This window comes from Artemia sp. Qi Xiang Cuo, chromosome 8 (assembly GCF_049724085.1).
Source record: "Artemia sp. Qi Xiang Cuo chromosome 8, ASM4972408v1, whole genome shotgun sequence".
In the NCBI taxonomy this organism is placed as follows: domain Eukaryota; kingdom Metazoa; phylum Arthropoda; class Branchiopoda; order Anostraca; family Artemiidae; genus Artemia; species Artemia sp. Qi Xiang Cuo.
The window spans coordinates 46,229,241-46,249,593 of NC_142801.1; the positions used below are offsets into that span (position 1 = coordinate 46,229,241).

The 20,353-nt window shown below is 34.0% G+C and overlaps 1 protein-coding gene across 1 annotated transcript in view; it reads right to left on the reverse strand.

The window, feature by feature from the left end:
* Nipped-A (Transcription-associated protein Nipped-A) overlaps positions 1-20,353 on the reverse strand; it is a 178,121-nt gene that overhangs the window by 103,267 nt on the left and 54,501 nt on the right. The window contains exons 9-11 of the mRNA XM_089093494.1: positions 15,621-15,940; positions 11,902-12,062; positions 6,036-6,269 (exon numbers count right to left, since the gene is read on the reverse strand). Of these exons, the coding sequence (XP_088949620.1) occupies positions 6,036-6,269; positions 11,902-12,062; positions 15,621-15,940 (715 nt within the window). The remainder of the gene's footprint in view (positions 1-6,035; positions 6,270-11,901; positions 12,063-15,620; positions 15,941-20,353) is intronic.

Genomic DNA, 20,353 nt, shown 5'->3' on the forward strand with positions numbered 1-20,353 from the left:
CTAAAAGCATAATAAATGGTGACTTTATGAAGAAGAGAAAATTTTTGCAAGATTTATGGTATCGTCAATTATTTGACAGTATGATGCACATTCTCAGAGAGAACATTGCTTCATAAGATAAGGAAAGGTAAAAAACAGAAAGGTGTCAGCACAGTGATGAACACCCTTAAATGGTCTGTACCCGGTATTCACTGTACTTAAGTTAATCCCTCAATAACCGACCAAAAAAATTGTTTCGGTTCATATATTGGAAATGTTTTTTAACACAATTTCTTTGAATTTGAATGAATGGGGGGGGGGTGACTTGCACGACCATAAGAGAGATAAATATATCAAGAACATAGGACAATCCATTCTACACTTTATATCTATTTACAAAAGACAACAGACATTTCAAGAGGAAGCTTTTTTTCTTGTCAGGTAGCCGATGCCTGTTCACATTTTAACTTTGCAAGTGGTACGGTACTTCTTCATAAAAAAACTGTTTTTGTTCATGAAGGCTTAAATAGCTTATATAGATATTCTGACCCTATTTCTACTCATGGCTACAGCAAAGCCTATCTGCAAATAATGATCATTTTCATAATTTATGAAGATTGCCCCTGGGACTATGTTAGTCATGTACAGATATATAATATCTTAAAACATAACAATACATTTTTTACTATACTTTACTACAGTACAGTGGCAATGGAACTCTCATGCACAGAAGGAGGATTGAAGTTCGAGTCGCTCTGTAGGAACAAGCAACATGATACGAAATATTTACAGCCTTATTTCATTTCAAACTTTTTCGTCTTTGTCCAAATACTTTCTTTCAAGAAGAAACGGATAGAACGAGTTATTGCTTAGATCCTTCTTTAAAAACTTCCAAAATTCTATCTTAAAATTGATTAATTTACTAATCAATTTTACAACCGTTGTCTATACATCTATACTATTTAGTATCTACACAGTAGCAATTTCTTTTCAACCTTTCTCAATCCAAGATTCTTATATTTATTTTTTAGAAAAATGAATTATTTTTAATCAATGTATATATCACACACGGGAAAAAGCTCTTGGCTTTTTCTTAGCTGAATCTAGTAAAGAATCAACCCCAGGCTATCACACAGCAGGTCACTCAAATATGATATAATATTCCTGAGAAACAATTTTTCAAAAGATATGTGGTATATTATCTTGTAAAACGATACCTGTGTTACATCATCTTGTATATGAAGATGTAGTTTTATCAATTTTTTTTTAAACATGTTCTTAATATTTACAAAGGCACTAGATATAGCAATTTATTTCAAATGAGCCCTTAAACATCGCTTTATGATTAAGCATGGGCACTGTTCTGTTTTTCTGAAGAAACAGAAAAAAAAACAGGGGTTGAATAAAACAGAACAGAAAAAGAACAGGTAAACAAAAAACAGAAGACTTGTTTCTGTTTCTGATCTGTTTTTTGGTAAAAACAGAAATCAGCTGTTTCTGATCAAAAACAGCCGTTTTTGAACACCTAAGCGTTAAAGAAAGAAAAAATTCTAAATGGTAAGTTTTGTCTTATTATCGTAAAGTGAATTATAACATCAGTTGTTCAAGCCTTAAAGCTTATCAGTTAAAAATTGTGATTTTCCCTTGTTTCGACGTTGTCCGTGGATACTGCTTTCGCATGAAATAATCTGCAATCAAAAATGCATGTTCGCTTGACACACAAGTAGTAGTACGTTAAAAGGCTCTAGAGCGGTTTCTGGCAACTCCGGAAAGATCTCTTGGTTTGGGTCCATAAAATGACTGGGTCACCAATGTGAACACATTAACCTCATAGTTTCTCCTTAGCTTCTCGTCAGGATTGCCACTTGCCATGGGTAGTGCTTTTCTGTGGTGGTAACACTTTTGAAAAAACTTAGTACTCTTGCAGCATTTTTTTCGCAAAAAAGAGCTTTTCTAATATAGGGGCGAAAAATTGTCTGCGCAGCATAAATATTGCCATAATTTTTTTCTTTATAGTTATTTTTCTTCCATTTTCCCGTTCCAAAAATACACTTTTATGTTTACACAGCATCTACTCAAACTTCCCGGAAATACATACTAGTTATTCGAGACAATTTGAAACTACAATAATTTTCAGCATGAAATTACGCAGTCAGCTCAAAGTCATTAGTATTTAAGCAGAGCATATAGTTGATTTGGGAGGGGACAATTTTCACCTCCAGACCATGCTTCCCCTCCCCCCTACTCTATCCTAATGTGTGGAAGCCATCTTAAACAAAAGCATGAAAGAAGAAAAATGCACGGGAAAATGACACTTCTTACTGCCAATTAAAAAATTGAGTGTTACCTCGCAGCTTAAAGTAGCCTTTTAAGAGTAATTATTTCCAAGCCCATTTTTGTGAAAATTTTTCAAAAGAAAAATCAATGGTTTAAGGGTACTTCACATATTTTTACGGAGCTTTGCGCTATAAATTATTGTTCTATGCCCTCCACCAAATTCATTCTTAAGTAAATAAGCAATGTGAAATTTCTCAAATTTTGAATTTCAAAGGACCTTAGACTCTTTGCTACATAATACTTTCTTTAAGTATTCTCTTCTCTTAAATAGGCTTTCAAAGGATGCAAATATAAGGACAATTGTACTTTTTGACAATTCATTTTGAAAATTTCCGTTGCTTTGCGGTGGAAAGTACTTCCTCCAACGCATGCACATGCTTTATCACAGAAATTGTTACTACTTCAAATTTTTGTTTAAAGAATACGAGTGGGCATGCTTTTGATTATGTAGGTTCGTTTTCATAGTCCATTCCCAAAGGAAAAAGGGTAGTGACATCCTCGACTATAACTAATTATAATTACACAATCCAAGAATAGTAATTTTATTTCTTAGCGGAGCCCCCCCCCCCCAAAGAAAATCTGGATCTGCCAATAATTCAAAGGTGTAATATAAGAAAATTGCACTTCTGCCCTCCTTTCCTCATTGGACTCTGCCATAGCCTCAAGGACTTCAGCAGGTCAAAGGCGAGTTGGAGTGGGATCTCTTGCAGTATCTGCACCATTACATAATGTATCCTATATTAATGGTGTCAAAGATTGAGGGACCAGAGAACAACCCCCAAGTAAAAACCTCCCAAATGTTGAGGGATCCAGATAAGCTGTGTAACATGTCATCAGATAGCCTATGCTGCATTCTTGTTTTCTGACAGACTTCCAGCTCCCCACTGTTCTTTTCCATTACTTTCGCCACCCTCTTCTATAGACACTGCATCAGTTTAATCAGATTCTCCAGCAAAATTATCTTCACTTCCGGAGTTTTCAGAAAAAGGAACAGAAAGGCAGTCTGAATCATTTTCACCAGTATTCTGTTTAACTTTTTTTTTCTGACAGCAACATTTATGTGACGATGGATAGTTCCCTAGGATGGTGCTTTCAAGCCCCCTGTTGTATTCTAAATAAGCTGTTTCATATCTGGCCTAACAAACACAGAAAGTGCCAATTTGTCTTTAAACAGGGTTTTGTAGCAGAGCTTCTACAGAGAAGTTTGTTTTGATCGATTAGAACTAAGGAATGGTCGTATGTCTGCTCTTCTTATTCCGGATTTCACTAATTCATTGTCCTCTGTGTCACTTGCTTTACTATCGGGAGCTTTCTTTAGGGCACCAGCCTGACTTGATATATATATATATATTTTTTTTGAGTTGGTTTGGGTTAGTTATTTACTGCACCAGCCGCATATACTTTATTTTTGTGCACATCAATTATATCCTTCCTTTTAAGATGGTATATAAATATTGTGGTAGAGACTCCCTTAGCCTTTAGAGACACTTTGCAGAAGTTCCACCTGACAATTTCTGAGATTCGTTTTTTCACATGGGATACCCATAGAGATAGCTTAGAAGTTTTATTTGGAACGTCCAAGTCGTCATCAGAAGATGACATCATGCTTTTCTTAGCACGAAGGTTGATTTTAGGATTTTTCACAGATTTAGAAGCACCTTCCAGTAGCCTACCATTTTAAAAATTGCACCTCCACCCAAATATCTGACCTCTTTTACCTCACTGGCGTAACTAGGGGGAAAGAGACCAATTGCCTCCTGAGCAGGTTTGTTGGCACAATAAGCCAAGAAAATCTGTCTGCTTATAAAAGCAACATGACATATCCCAACTACGGTTTCATAACAACTTAGACCATTTGAAGCGCAATATTAATTTTTAAGGGAATTTGCTGTCTATAATTGGTATTTATGAGACAGATATGTGAAATAATTCACCGCTTAGTGTTATTTTTTTTTATTTCTTGTCTTATATGGTAAAAAAAAATGTGTTCACCAGAAGATTGATATCCTACTAAATGAGAAAAGTATATCAGCATTTTATAAGAATTTGGCCCTTCCGGAAAGCAGCTAGTTTCGACTCTAGGCTTTTCCTTGAAAGGATTTCTATTGATTTTATTCAGGGATGATTTCAGTGACATGAGAAAAGGTATATTTGGCCATCTTGTTATGTTGATGCAATATAGATTTGCTAGCAAAAACATGTATTTCTGCTGGACAAGACTTCAATACATATACATTGCTCTCTGACTAAGCATTTAAGAGAATTTGCAAATTAATAATCAGTATTTATCATCTATAGGTCAGCATGGTAATCGTAGCAAGTCAATGTTATTTAGCAGCATAAATTCCATAAAAACAGTTAAATTAAAGTTATAGGTGCAAATTATTTCCCATGTAATGTAGGAGACAGAGGCCCTACCAACTTTCCTGCTCAATTGATGGAATAACGTACGGTACTGGAAGCACTACGTCACCTTAGTGGAATTAAATTGTACCTTTACCGTCCTAACATTCAGAGGCGGATCTAAAGTAAAATCTCTGGCGAGGCCTAATGTGACAAGGCCATCAATGAGCAAAATCTTGGGGAGGGGATCCAAATGTGACAAACGTACCAATATTTGACGAAATTGAGAGATTTATTCTAAACAAAGGAGTAAAAAAAAAAAAAAATAAGGAATGAGGGTGCCAGAAAAAATCTTGGAGGGGGAGTGGGGTCCCCCTTGGATTCGCCACTCCTAACACTTGAGCAAATACCTACTATCATCTGACTCCTAGTCCCTAATTCTGCCTAGCTGAAACAATCAAGAAGCACTATTTGATACGTTTGACAGACTGACTTCAATCATTTTATTTAGGTTCCAATTTTTGAAATCGCATGAGGCGTAACCACGCTTCTTTACAATTTCAAATTATTATTTAAAAATCAATTTGTAAGTTCAAAATTCTCAAATATCTCATTCTCGTATCACTAAAATAAAATCAGAAACAGAAGAAAAACAGGTAGAAAAAAAAAACAGAAACAGGACAAAATAGCTATTATAAAAACAGAAACAGAACAGGTAAATAAAAAACAGGTCATCTGTTTCTGTTTCTTTGCATGAAAAGAACAGAAACAGGTGCTTTAAAAACAGAACAGAAACAGAAAACAGAAACAGTGCCCATGCTTATTTATGATGTTTCAGGCCACGCAATATAATACTAGGAGATTAATAAAAAGGAAAGTTAAAACTGTTTCCCATACGAAAAAGTGATATTCCTTGTTGCTCAAAATTGACTGCAATTCTTTTAAATAGTGTTTTTGACTATGGAGATTCTAACAATGACGTTTACATTTCGACCTGACACTATTTTTATGGTGTTTTGGCCTCATTTTTGTAATCCCCATAAATTTCATAATAAACTTTACCATTAGGATTAATCGAAATAACAGTTACCATTCTTTAATCCGCTTCAAATGGCGACTCTCCCTCAGTTGACAGTGTTTTTCCAAGCGTGTTTTTAAAATTTCGGTTACTACAGGTTAGGGTACATTCTTTACTAGATTGCCCCTAATGGGCAACCACGAAAAAAAAACACACAAGAGGACAGAAAAGTTCTTGTCACAATCAAAATTAAAAGCATTCCTGACATAATTTCTCCTATGATTTGTTCCCTTTACTCTATGTAAATTCTCCTTAAATCAACTGAGAAAAGAGTCAAAAGAGAGACAAGCCGACATACAATTCCTGCAAAATGTTCCAGTGCTTCTTTTTCATCTTTTGGTCTAACTGACTGAATTGGCTGTGCAGCTGGACGTCCATTGGCTCCATTTGCACCAGTCACGGGTGTAGTCGTGATGCCGTTGAGAGTATACACATCTAGAGCCTGGAGACCCCATTCAACTAGACGTATGAACATTAAGACTTCTTTTGGTGGGAAAGTCTTTGATGATGGTGTAGCAGCAGCTTGTTCTGTCTGAAAAGCAGCAAAGATTTACAATGAAAATAAAAATGATAAGTATGAAACCAGACAGTATCAGACCCCAATAAGACTAAAAACTGGAGCCAACCCCAAGTGGGGTAGATTTTATAAAGGCATAACCTGTCTTATTCCAGTTCAGCACTACCACAAAATTCGGGTTGGGTCGAATTAGCTCTCCTTTTCCTCACCATTGTCAGTCAACGCATAAACTATAGCACAGGTTTGCAATTTAGAGCAGGTTAGGAACGTTAAACTAATCTCTCATCAAAGCGCATACAAATTTATTTGTTATTTATCTTTAGTCTATAATTTGCTATTAATCTAAAAAATTGCATAACAAAATTGTTTGTAAAAAATCACAAACAAAAATTCTTGTTTTTAGCTTTAATTATTAATTAATCTTTACTTTACAGCAGACACACTCTGTCTTGCCTTATACCTCACAGCGGATTAGGAATTTTCTCAGTTCTCATTAAAGTGAAAAAAAAGATTTTCTTTTATTACTCTTGTTTTATTTCTGTAATAACAATTTTTACGCAGCGATGATCGTTAAAAAAAAGTTAAAAGTTTAATCCGGATTAACCACCTGGTAGTGCTTAACCAAAACAGTTTACCATTTTGTTAAACTGTATAGAAAGAGAACCTACTGAACATACGTAATACACATTAAGGTAGAGGATACACAAAAATACTAATAACAATTTCTTAATCCTAGACTGTTTTTGGCGATGGAAACCCATAGCAAGCCTTTTCTATTACATTCCTCTGCTTGAGTTAGTGCATAGAACCAAATTTACAGTAACAACTAGAGGGCTTCTATGCCCAAACAAATCTTGACTAAACATTTTTTTTCATTTCGCCAAATTATTGTCGTCCCATCGATAAACCAAGATAACAGCTGTATCGTTGCCATTTGACCAAATCGACTATTAAAAATAATAGCCACATTTAAAGTCTCTTGTACACTCAGAGTTACAAAGATCTTGTGTACTTAGCTAAAATACTTCTACAAAACAAGATCAGATATTAACCTGATTTGATAGGGTTTCGCCATAGTATTTAAGCAAGGCATAAAATCAAAAGAGCGTAGAATGAAACGGAATGGTGTACTTTTTTAATTTCTCAAGGACAGGTATTGTCAATGACATACACTTTCCATAGCAGTAACGGGTTTACACACTGGGCACACACAAATTTATTCTCCTTTTTGTGATCAATTTTTGTAAAATCGATACTATGTGTCAACAGTTTTTTTCCCAGGAGATTATCAGAGGCAACCCTATAGCGTTGTCTCTGATAACGCTATTGGGTCATAAGGCTCCAATGTTTTATTATTATTCTTTATTTTAGCTTCTTTTTTTTTCATTAGTCTTTGTTATGATGGCGCTGTTTCATTTATTTACTTTTAATATTGTGAGGAATATAAAAATTCGGCTTGAAATAAAGACTGTTTTCAGTAAAGTGCAAATTATGTGCTAGTCTTTAGAAGGCATAGGGGCGTCATCTCTCATGGCAGTTTTTGTTGTTTTAGGTTTGAATTATGATATAAATTTGTTTTTTCTCGTTATAAGTTTGAACCTAGATCTGCACTTTTCTTGGAGAAACGTCTTTGTTTGAACAACATGTTTAAGGAAATCTGCTGTATCACTTTTTATTTTTTTAATAGTTTTAAAACTTCATATTACTATAAAATGCAAAGTTTCAGTCAGACATTAAATGCTTGGAACAATAAAGACAAAAAGGGGGGACGGGCAGAGTCGTACCGCGACCTCTCACACACTCTTAGTGAGCGCTCTACCGCTGAGCTATATCCCCTTAATGCTAAAGTTACTAAATTCTGTTTATCATATAAAGACAATCGTATATAAACGAATAAAGTCTGACACCAAAACATTCAATTTTCGAATACAGTTGAGATTGCAACAAGTGCTATGTAAATATATAGACAATGACTTGTTGGGGAAATAAAGAACAAGTGAAGAATTGGTACATAACCACTTTTATAGGAAGCATATTATTAAAATCAAAAGAGTAGCCAACATTGTAGATTAAGAAGACATCAAAAGCTAGTTGTTGGAAACAGTATCAAAAATATGGGGCTATTGAGAAGAAACCATAAAAAAAAGTTCTGAATATTCAGAAAAATCGTAGGCTAGTTAAGATATTTTGAAGACACTTCCACTATACCTTACCTCCATCCTCTTCCCATAATTTGAAATTGACTTCTTAAAATAAAGAAAGCAAAAATTATAGCCAAAAAATGTTGGGCGTTTTGAGATTAACCTTAGACTATCCTTATTATTGTAAATTATTACTGCTTTTTGTTTTATTTGTAGAAAAATTAATCTAGCCTCGGTTGTGACTATGGTTGTTTTTTTCGGTAATAAGCAATTTTGATTCTGAAATTGATCAAGCCACATTTTTAAAAAGCGATTATTAAATTATTGTAGACGTAGCAACCTATAAAACCCCTAATAAACAGACAAGGTAACTCTGCGCTCATTAAACAGGGTGTAGGCGTCCCCCCATAACGGAAAATCTCCCCGCATAATTCCCCTTGGATAATTGCAGATGTTTATTAGAAGGGAAATAGTTCTACTTACCTGTTTAAGTCAGAGGCAATGCTTTAGCGTGGCTTATAGTAAAGAGACACAAAGGGTTCAATGTATTCCCCCAAAGTTTATACCATCACACTTCCCATAAAAATATCATATCTTAACAGTGGGCAATTTGCATAGCTTAAAGCCTTTGCCCCGGGGGCTGGAAGGGGGGGGGGGGGGTCGTCAAACCCGGAGGCATGGTTTTTTCACCTTTGGACTATTTTGAACAGAGTGGGTATCTCAAATTTTGATCGGATACGTTTCGCAAAAGACAGTGTAGGTGGTGGCTTGTTGCTCACCAATCACTTTTGACTCTGAAGTAGGACACTAGAACTTTTAGTTTGCAATCGAATGATCCCCCTCCAAATTTTATACGACCATCCCTTCCATACGAAGTTCTGGGAAAAAATAAATAAATAAGCGACTGAAAAACCAACCAGCCTTCGTGTCCTGAATTTGAAGGGGCTAAGGGGGCTGGTTGTCCTCCAAACACTTTTCAATATGCCCTGAAATTTTCAACTTAATACTTTCATCCGTTCCTTAGATGTCTCGGGTACGCCCTTTTGACAGACAGCATGCACATAGTGTGTTTTAATTTTGTTGATCACCCCCTCACCATTTTCTGAAAGTTTCGCCTTAATTCCGTAAGCTTTTATGGAGAACCCAGATCAAACAAGTTCCCTTTTCCCAATAATTAATTTAAAAAAAAAAACTTTCCAAATAAGAAGTATTTTAAAGAAAAGTAAAGACCATATTAACTTAAGATCAGACAAAATAGAAACCTACAATAGCTCAAACTAAAAACGACCAGAAATTATTATTAAAGAATAAATGAAACCCAAAACGAACAAAAATTAAACAAACAATTATAGCAAAAAACATACAACAGGTACTAGTATAAATGAATAAATAAATCTTAAAACGAGTCAAACATAAGTTGAATATGCAAATAAAGCTTAAAACAAACAAAAATCTATAAACTAGAGTTTGGGTTTTGCCTCCTTCTCTAACTGTAAAAGTCTAAAACCTACTACGTCACTGGCGCTTTACCGAAAACGAATTAGGTATGTTACAAATATTTTCTTTTGTACTTATTTCAAAGTTGAAAATATACATAAAAATTACAGTAAAATTAAATTTTGAAGTGACGAGTTTTCAGGAATTAACATCGTTATATATCAATTATTTAGCTTAATTTTATTAGTTCTTTATGAGACTGTTCAAGACAAACATAGTTTCGATACAAACAAGAGTTTGGATACTCTCCCCTTCCCAAACTGTAAAAGTCTGAAGCGTCCTGCATCATTGACGCTTCACTGGAAACGGATAATATTACAAATATTTCCTTTTCCGGTTATTACAGCATTGAAAATGAGAATAAAATTTACACTCAAATAAAATCTTGAGCTGGTGATCTTTCAAAAATTAATGTCATTATATATCAAATATTCAGTTTGATTTCATTTGTACTTTCCAAGACTGTTCGAGACATACAGTTTTCAGTAAAGCACCAATGACGTAGTAGGTTTTAGACTTTTACAGTGAAAGAAGGAGACGAAGCCCAAACTCTTGTTTGTGGTGATTTTTGTTCGTTTTAAGCTTGATTTGCATATTTAATTTTGGTTTCACTCGTTTTAAGATTTATTATTCATTTATATTAGTACATGTTTTATGTTTTTTTTGCTATGATTGGGGGTTTTATTTATTCTTAATAGTAATTTCTGGTCTTTTTGAGTTTGAGTTATTCTAGGTTTCTATTTCTTCTAATCTTAAGTTTATTGTGGCCTTTACTTTTCTTTAAAAAACTTCTTTTTCGAAGTTTTTTTTTTACATTAATTATTGGGAAAGAGGGATGTGTTTGATCCGGTGTCTTCATAAAAGCTTACGGAATCAAGACGAACTTTCAGAAAATGGCGAATGGCTCAGAAAGGACCGAACTTACACTAACATCCCGCAGAGCATTAAAGTTGAAGCGTTGTCATTTTTAGCAGAGTTAAACTTCGTTCTTTCGGGCTTGAAGAGAGGCTTGTCATTTCCCTAATTCAGTGGTCAAATGATTAATAGCTTTGAAGGCCACTGCACTAGTCACAGTCTTCAAATCAACGACAAAAAAAAAAAAAAAAAATCCTTCGCTTTAATCTTCTGAAGAGATTTTCTGCCCATGTGCATCTTCGGCCGTAATTCTCGGTGTCACATTAGCAGTTGACTATTTTTTTTAATTTGCATGCTGAGGTAATCATTAAAAGGCAAGCTGTGTGATGCATATTCCCATCTTAATGTGTCGATTTGATTTTTCAATATCAAAATTGAAAATAGCTTACCTGATATGCATTAAACTCATTTTAGGATATACTTGTCCCGTATGGACGAGTCAAACACAGGTTACATAAAGGACTAACTTGAATCGGTACAGAAAAGAGCTGTCAAAGCAATTCTTTGCGACGCATACACAGGTTTTGAATCAGCATTATCCACCTAATTGCTATTTTCCACTCGTGAGCATTGCTTTTGTTCAATATGCAAATTTGGCCGATTTTTTCTCAGCAATGATAAACATAAAAACATATTACCACCGCTTGTGAGGACAAAATTAAACACGAGATCAAAAACCAAAGACAGATCAAAATCATCTCTCCTTACACGTTGGTATTTACTAAGTGCTAGTCCAGCGATGACTTTTTTTTCATTTGTAACCATAAACGTCATTTAGTCTGAACTTCAACGCTAAGATAAAAAACAAACAAATTTGTGATGAATGTGACAAAACACGAATAAAGAGGTCTCACGTAAACAAAAAAAAACTTTCGAATCTGTGTTTTGGGTGGCAGCATGAAAAGCCGCAGTTGCAGATTCGCGTTACTGAGTTTCATCAAAATTTTTATCCACGATGATATTCATATGACAATCACGGTACACCATCGCACATTTTAGAAATATTGCTTGCAGACCCGTATATTTTTAGCATACTCTTTTATGATATCGATCTTCGACATTTCAAAAAAATAAAAATCTATAGCGCCTTATACCTTTGCTGATGTATAACCCCAAGTCGCACTTTTCACAGCAACGATCAAAGTCTTGACAAGTCCTTTGCAATCATTCACTGTATAATTGGGGGCCTGACATAATGGAAAACCAAATCGAATCTTCTCTTTTTCTTCTTTCAAAGTCAAATCGAGCGAAAATCCTTCAAAATAAAATATTGTTACAAATCTCTAAAATGTACTTAATGTATTCTTTATAAATAGAACAAACGGGATGATTTAAAACTGACCATAATACCAGAGGTCTTTCCACAAATATATCTCAAATACACCACTTGGGCATCAATATTGCTTCAACTTTCTTTTTGAATTCGCAATAATCAAAAGAGAATCAATTTTCCCCAATTACGTGGCATAATTCACTACTTACCAATTAGTTGTGCAATATATTTTACAGGGTACGAAAACCTGTACTTCTTGTGAATAGTCTATATACCCCCCCCCCGTTCCTTCTGTTCTCTCTTAAAGGCTAAATGAAGGCATTTTGGGTCTATTTTTAATAGTAACTAGAGTGAAATATGTTTTCTCAAATATAGTTGAAGTCTGCTCCAAGATCTCCAAGACAGGAAATCTTTCCCAGGAAATTTGCCTTGAAAATTCCCAGTACAGAATTGCATGTAAGTTTACTAGCGACTCATTAATGTACCACCATGTAGTATATGCACGTATTTACCTGCACTGGAATTATTGAATTAAAAAAAAAACAGAAGGTTCTGTCAAAAAAAAAAAACAAAAAAAAAACAAAAAAAAAAAAAAAAAAACGAAGTGGAAATTTTCGGGTAAAACTCACCCTGAAAAATCAAATCTTCAAAACCACATCATCAGCCTGAAGAGTAAAAGCATTTTAAAGACTTAGCACAACAGTTTTAACTTATTAATTAAGCCTTCAATATATTAATCTATCCCATGAAAATATAGTGTGAAACAAATAGTCACTTCTGAGATGGTGCTGCCCATGAAGACATTTTTTGGCCAACAGCTTAACAACTTCGGTAATTTTGAGTTGCCAAAAATTTAAGAGATAATTGCATCAATGCAGTATCGAACAGCTTCTTACTGTAAAAAAACCCAAAATACCTTCAGGGAGTCTTTAATTAAATTTCAAATTGTGGCCTTGGAGCTACGAAGATTAAACCCTTGTTTAGACTTGGGTATAAATTAAATTCCTACCCTATTCACGACTGCATCCTAACTCCCTTCCTTTCCGAATCTGTAGAACTTTTAGTAGTATAGATGTTGTATTTGACTGTACATGAACTTCAAACTATGAGATTTGTACCTTCCTTCGTTTGGATAGTCTACAATGGTGACATTTAGATTCTGTCATTTACAGTACACGAATCTACTTAACATTTTTAACTTGCGCTCACACACTTTTATCGTTATTTATTTGCAATTTTTAATTAGTCGCCAAAGTTATTTTAAATGTGTATATCAGTTGACTATGCTAAGCAATTTGGTGATCCCTAAAAAGTTTGGTTTTCGATAATTTACTTTCGATATAATCTGATATGAAAATTCATTCAAAACAACTGATGGAGCGCACCCAGACGAAATGTTTTACTGGTTTTATCACAAGAGGTTTATTTTGTCATGTTCATTCATCAAAGATTCTTTAACGAAATAGAGCAAGCCTGACTAATGTCGGCTTTCAAATTTCATCGTCTTGTTCAGTTATCTGTTTGACACAACTCGTTGCGTGCCTCTCTGTTTAACACAGTTTCAACAATCTTTTTAACATAACTCGTTTTTCAGAATTGAAATGGGTTTTAATTGATCATAGCCTCCGGGAAGCTTCGCCTTTGAACAGCAAATAGGATTATAAGAGCAATGACTTCATGAGATTTTTCACCAGTTGTCCTCTTCTGAAGGAGACAAGCTGCAGAAATAAAATAGTATAGTTAGATTGCCTATTCTATGCTATTTCCAAATATCATGGTTACTTTTGTGATAATGCAATGTACCCCCTCCCCCCCCCCCCCTGATGGTTCCAGATACGGCCCCGGATATCTTTCCTTTAATTGATCTCGTGATATGTCACAAATCTATGCAAAAACGGGTTTTGACTTGGTGAAATTTAGTTTCGCCTGAGTGAGAACAATAGAATTATGAATTTAAATATTACTTGAAAATGATTTTAAAAGATAATAATATTAGACAGAGATTTTATAATTTATTTAATTGAAATATGCTGCATACTGCTAAGTAAGGATGTCGTTGTTTTAATGTCTTCTTTTAGCTTTTTATAAATTCCTAGGGCTATATCTGGGACCATCGGGAAAAGGTTGCATTGCCAGAAAAGCAACCCTGATGTTTGGAAATAGTATAAAAGGGAATCTAACTATACTACTTCCATTTTCAAAGCATGTTTCCTTCTGAAGAGACCAACCATGAAAACTTACAGTTCTTTTTTCTGGAATTCTAGAAATTTGAACTGCTTTGCAGCACTGCGGCAGAAAAATTTACAAAAATAATATCACTAGTTTTCTTAAATTATATTCTACTCATCTTAAATTCGTTTAATGCCCTTCAGGTTTCTAAAATCTGTATGCATTTCATATTGGGTAATATTTTAAAAGGAATTATACTTGTTATCTACTTGATAAGCGTCAAGGATAATATACCCAAGTGAAACTTTATATGATCACAAAAATGTCGATTCTTTTTTAAAGGAAAAATTGAAGATATATGTGTTTCTTTTCCAAAGTTGGACAAAGGTTCTTTTATAAGATGTATTGTGTATAGATTTTTTTTTTAAACGAAGTTTTTCTAATGACAGTAAAGAGCGAAGTTGAAACTTGTTACGACCAAAAATAGCTGCTTTGCAATTACTGTAACAAATTTTTGAAAAACCAGTTCAAATGAACAGGATCGTAATATTTCTTTATATATATCAAATTCTATAAAACTGTCACTTTACTGAAAACTAGACTTAGAGTTTTTTTTTAGATAGCTAAAATTGTTTGGCAAATTTATTGATTTCTTTCCCAGTAAAAGACTACTGAGAACTTTATACACAAGTTTCTAATTTCTGCAGCCTACTGCGGATTTTTCTGCCTCTAATTCTGTTTTGTTGCGTCGGTTTTGTCTTTTTTTTTTCGCAAAAATCACTAGTTTTTCAGAATTCTACAAATATAGGGAAATACCTCGAGCCTGCTTATTTGAAAGTTTTTCGAAAATATCCTGCATAAACTACTAAGCTACTTTTTGTTCGTTTTAAGCTTTAACTTCGCTCTTTAGTTTCATCAGAAAAAACTTTGTTTAGAAATTATTTAAGTTAATATTAATAATTTTAATAATTAATTTTATAAATAGATTTCAATAATTCCGAGACTTAACTAGCATTAATTTAAGCCAATCAGAAATTTTTAGTTTTTTGGCCAATCTGAAAATCCTATGAAAAATCTGATAGACTCATATTAGCGCTAGTTAAATTTTGGTATTAGTGACATTTCATTGTAAGTAGGCCTTTACCTAAACAACTTTCAAAATACATATGTTAAAGAAGGCAGAAAATAAATAATAAATCAGTTTCAGTTATTTCGAATATATTAGCTTCACATCAATCTAAAACCTAAAAAAATTTATTGAATTTTAATTAATCCAAAAAAGGATAGAGATACAGCAAATAAACAAGATACAATGGCACTAAAGATATGAAAAGATTCAAAATAGATTTTACATATCGCATGCAGACTCACCCTTTGAGTCTTCAATCTTTATAGATTCCACCATAGGTGTGGCAGGGGAAGCAAACGGAGACGAAAAGGCGGGGCTTGGTGTTGGCACTGACGTCAGTGGTGTTGGGCATGTTGATGCAGGAACAGTGTTTACAGTTGGCAGGGCTTTGTTCTTATCAATCAATGATGGTATCTGGTATTTTACAATTGATTCCATTTTAAGAACAAAAGTTTCAATCATTCTTACAAGAAGATCTTTCCCATTGCCCGACTCTATTTCGCTTCTTCTGTGTATGCAATCGACCAGATTTAGAAGCAGTTTGACTGACATAGTCTGAATACTGGGAATGACACAATTTTAATGAAACAATAAAAATACAACTTATTAGTGTTGTTGTTAACAGGCATTGTAAAAGGGAGGCAGGGGACATGACCGATCACATCCCCCCGCCCAAACCCAAAAATTGTTTACGATTTTCTTCTTAGTTTACAATATATTTCTTTTTATATACATTTTTCTGCGTTTTCCAAATTCTAGCCCTCCCCCCATAAAATGTTGAGCCTTCATCGTGATAAATCCAAAGTTAGTACAATTATCTCCATAGCTCTCTGTATCATTTCATTTCATTCACATTTTTTCTGCGTTTTTTTTTAATTTGAACCCCCTTTAAATTTTTTAACCTCCACATCCCAATAATTTACCACATGCATGCCAGGCTTTTAAGTTGAGGTTCCTTTTTACAGACACCAGAGCTATTTGTAATTACCAAAAACTTTTTAATATATATTGTAATAAAATAGTATCATATCTTGTGTCTAAACTCGCATAAAAAGGATAAACGACGGGTACTTCGATTCTTCAGTCACATATGAATCACGCACCAATTTAGGTACAAGGTATACTACTAATTCATTACAGTGTACATGATTAGTTGGAAAACACTTCAATGACGCATGTTTCTTAAGGTAACTGAAGGATAGAATCTGAAGGAAGGATCTTCCGAATTATATTTTAAATTTGCTTAGATTTTCTTTAAATCTAAAAAATACTTTCAAAACTGGTTGGAATTCGTTGCTGATCGTAGAAACTCGGGAACGGGCTGATTTAATAGGAAATGGGAAGTTTTAGTCCAAATTTTCAGAATCAACAGTGACTGGAGAGAAACCAGCTCCTCCCCATAGCCTTTTTTGCTACTCGGCCCATCTGTAAACCCCCATTAAATCTGATCAAAATTTTTAGAGGACCATTTTGTTCTAAATAGTCGACAGGTCTAATTAATATTGCTCCAGGGATGAAATAACCCCTACAACCCCTGAGGCAAGGTCCATAAATAATGCAGAACTGTTTACAGATAGGTTTTATAGTGGAAAAAGATGGCGGGGCATGCCTCATCTCGGGTCTCCAATTGGCTCTGAACTTTCTGGGATCATTTTTGGGGCCAAGATGATGACACACTTTGGTAAAGGAGAGGGAAGGGTGTTGGGAGGGAAAGATGGTAGGGGGACCCATAAATTGGCCGAATGGCTTGTTGTCCCTCATAATTTTGGGATTTACTGCCGTAGAACCCCGGTCCATATGGAACCTACAGTAAGAAAAACATCTTGGGGACATGATAAACCCAAAAATGGAGTCAGAAAAGAGCTAACAACTTTTTTTATTGGCTCAGAAGTAATATCCTTTAGTCCTTAACCCTAATACACAAGAAAAAGAAGGAAAAAATATTGGCTTCCCCCCAAAAAGGGCCAAAAAGAAATTTTCTCCAAATGGCTTAGAACTTACAGCCTTAAGCTCTCTGTGGATTCCTACAATTCTTCAATAATAAATTTATGTCACTTAAAAAATGAATAGAAATTAATCGGAAAAAAAAAAATCCCAAAAAATAAGCGTTTCAGAGGAAAGTGAAACACTATACAATCTTATCTTATACTAAAACCTAAAACGAGTAAAACTCAGAAAGAACAGATACTATCCTGGATGAATAGATGAGACTAAAATCAAACATAGAATGAAAATGAATAATCAAAAGTCAAACCTGAAACGAAAGGAAATTACCACAAATTAGAATAGAGCTACCGCCCCCCTAAACCCTCTAACGGCTAGTGTTTTTTTTTTCTGTACTTTACTAAAAACGATTTTTTACATCGAGCGTAGCGTTTTATTTATCACAATCGGTAACAACAAAATAACATCACAAGATTAACCAAGATTTACAAATAAGAGCTATCGCAAATAAGAGTGGGGATAAACCCCCACCACCCTTCCCCCTCTTAAATTCTATCAAAGGTTCCGATGTCATCTGCGCTTTATTAAAATCGATACATATTTTCAACTTTTTGGCTTCTATTTCTCAAAACCTCAAGAAAAAAAACAAAAAACTTTGTGACTTTCAATTGCAAATTCGAAACCAAGAAAATCACTTATTCTTTTTTGCCGACGACACCAACCATTCAGTTATGGCACTTACTGAAAGTTAACTTTTGTCCTTAATGAAGGAAGATATGATCCGCATAGAGAGATGGATGAGACTTAACAAGCTCAAAATTAATTACAACAAGTCTATCTTTATTGTTTTTGAGAGATCGGCAAACTATTACCCGTGGCTGAAAGGACTTGATATTGGTGAATCGGTCATATCACGAATAAAAGTTGTGAAATATTTAGGCATTCTGATTGATGAAACAGTGCATTTTTCAGAACACATTCAGTCATATCCTCGAAGATTGCAAGAAATGTAAAATTGTTAAGAAAAATGAAACACCAGTTTCCTCAAAAGGTGTTGCGGCTGCTTTATTTTTCACTAATCCAGCCTTATCTATTGTATCGTTGTTCGACATGGTCTAATACATTTTCGACACATCTTAAGAAGTTGCGGTCATTACAAAACCAAGCGATGACAGTGATATATGCGATTGAGAGCCGAACTTCTATAAGATCCATCTATTCTCGCGTCCAATACTAACGTTCTCTCGATTAAGTAAGTTTTACAAAATTTTGTTTATGTTGGATATTATTAATCATACTGTTCCGGTTTGCTTTCGAAGTATGTTTTCTATTGCTCCGGATCTTCACAGTTATGGAATTAGACAAGTAAGCCAGTGATTTCTTCTACTGAAGGTGTCGACAAGGTCAGCATTTTTCAGTCGCCACGTTCTTCCAGCGCTGTGGAATGGGTTGCCTTCTTTGTTGAAAAATGAGTTAGATAGGACTGATTTCCGTTGGCAGTTCATACGTCATTGCCTATATGAGCATAAATTTTTAATTTTTTTTTGTTCTCTTGATCAGAATTATAATATTGCGTTGGTATGTTGGCTGATGGAAGGTGGGGTAAACCAATGCATATGTGTAATGTAGAGTATTCTAGGAATAGCCATACAAGTCAAAAAACTGGGCTTCGTGCTTTTTTTGTATATATTAGCTATGTAATAAAGATCTCCATTATTAAAAAAAAAAAAAAAAAGAATACTTTGTTTTTCAACTTTTCCTATTGATTCTATTTTATTCAAACATACAGAAAACTGATACCTAAACAAAACCTTTAAAATTAACATTGGCAATCATTAAAACAATCTGTTTTGCTTGTTGAAGCAATATTTTTAACTGACAAACCAAAAATAAACGATCTAAAAACCAATTTTGTTTTTAAAAGGAAACCCTGAACCATTTGTTTTTAAACCCTCAACCAATTTGAAATGAATGTGTTTAAAAGGAAAAAAGTATGAATAAAACGTTACTGCATATCAGACTAATGAAACTGTATTTTTAAAAAGACAATAATATTAACTCTTTCAAATGTCAGGATTTTTAAAAAAAATGATAAATGAGCATCTGTTTAAAATATATTTTGTTTTCGGTAAAGCACAAATGACGCTCTAGTCTTTAGTGGGTTTAAAGGGCGGTAGTCCCACTCTTATTTATTGATTTCTTCCCGTTTTAAGTTTGATTTTATCATTCATTGTAATTTCTGTTCGTTTCAGGATTCATTTATTCATCCATGTAGTATCTGTTATCTTAAAGTTTGATATGGTTATTCATTTTAATTTCTGTTCGCATTAATTTTTTATAATTTTATTTCTGCTCGTTTTAGGTGTTAAAATGGCTATTTCCTCTTCTTTGAAAAACTTCTTTTTTGAAAACATTAAAAAAACTAATTTTTACAACAGACCAATGTATTTTAGGATATGCATATTAACAGTGTTCCGTAAATAGAGTAATTGCGCATGAGAATATTACATCTTCCGAAGAAGTCTAATAAAAAGAGTGTATCAAAGGAAAAAATATCATGTGTTGCATGAGCATGTTTAAAAAAAGGAAAAAAAAACGACACAGGTGAAAATATTCTATGCAAGTCAAAAAGTTTTAATAATATGAGACATCATGGGTGCAATTATTTCCTCAAAGCTTCAGTTAAAAATATTCGTCGTTGGTAACTAAGAAAAAGGTCGAAAATAGCGACGAAGACCACACTGCCTTTCCACAACAAACAACAAAAGCACGAAGAACAACAGAGAAATCTTTTTGCAAGACAGTAGAGATAATTTGAATGAATATTTCGGCCCTATGTCCAAGTGCCGTCCTCAGCAAGACAAAAATTTATAAAAGATAAAAGACTCACAACAACATGCGACCAATAAAACCAAAAATTAAAAAATTTTCAAAGGAGTCCTAGCGTCCTTACTTCAGCTTTGAAATTTTTTTTATTTTTTGTTTTATTGGTCGCATGTTCTTGTGAGTCTTTTTTCTTTTATATATTTTT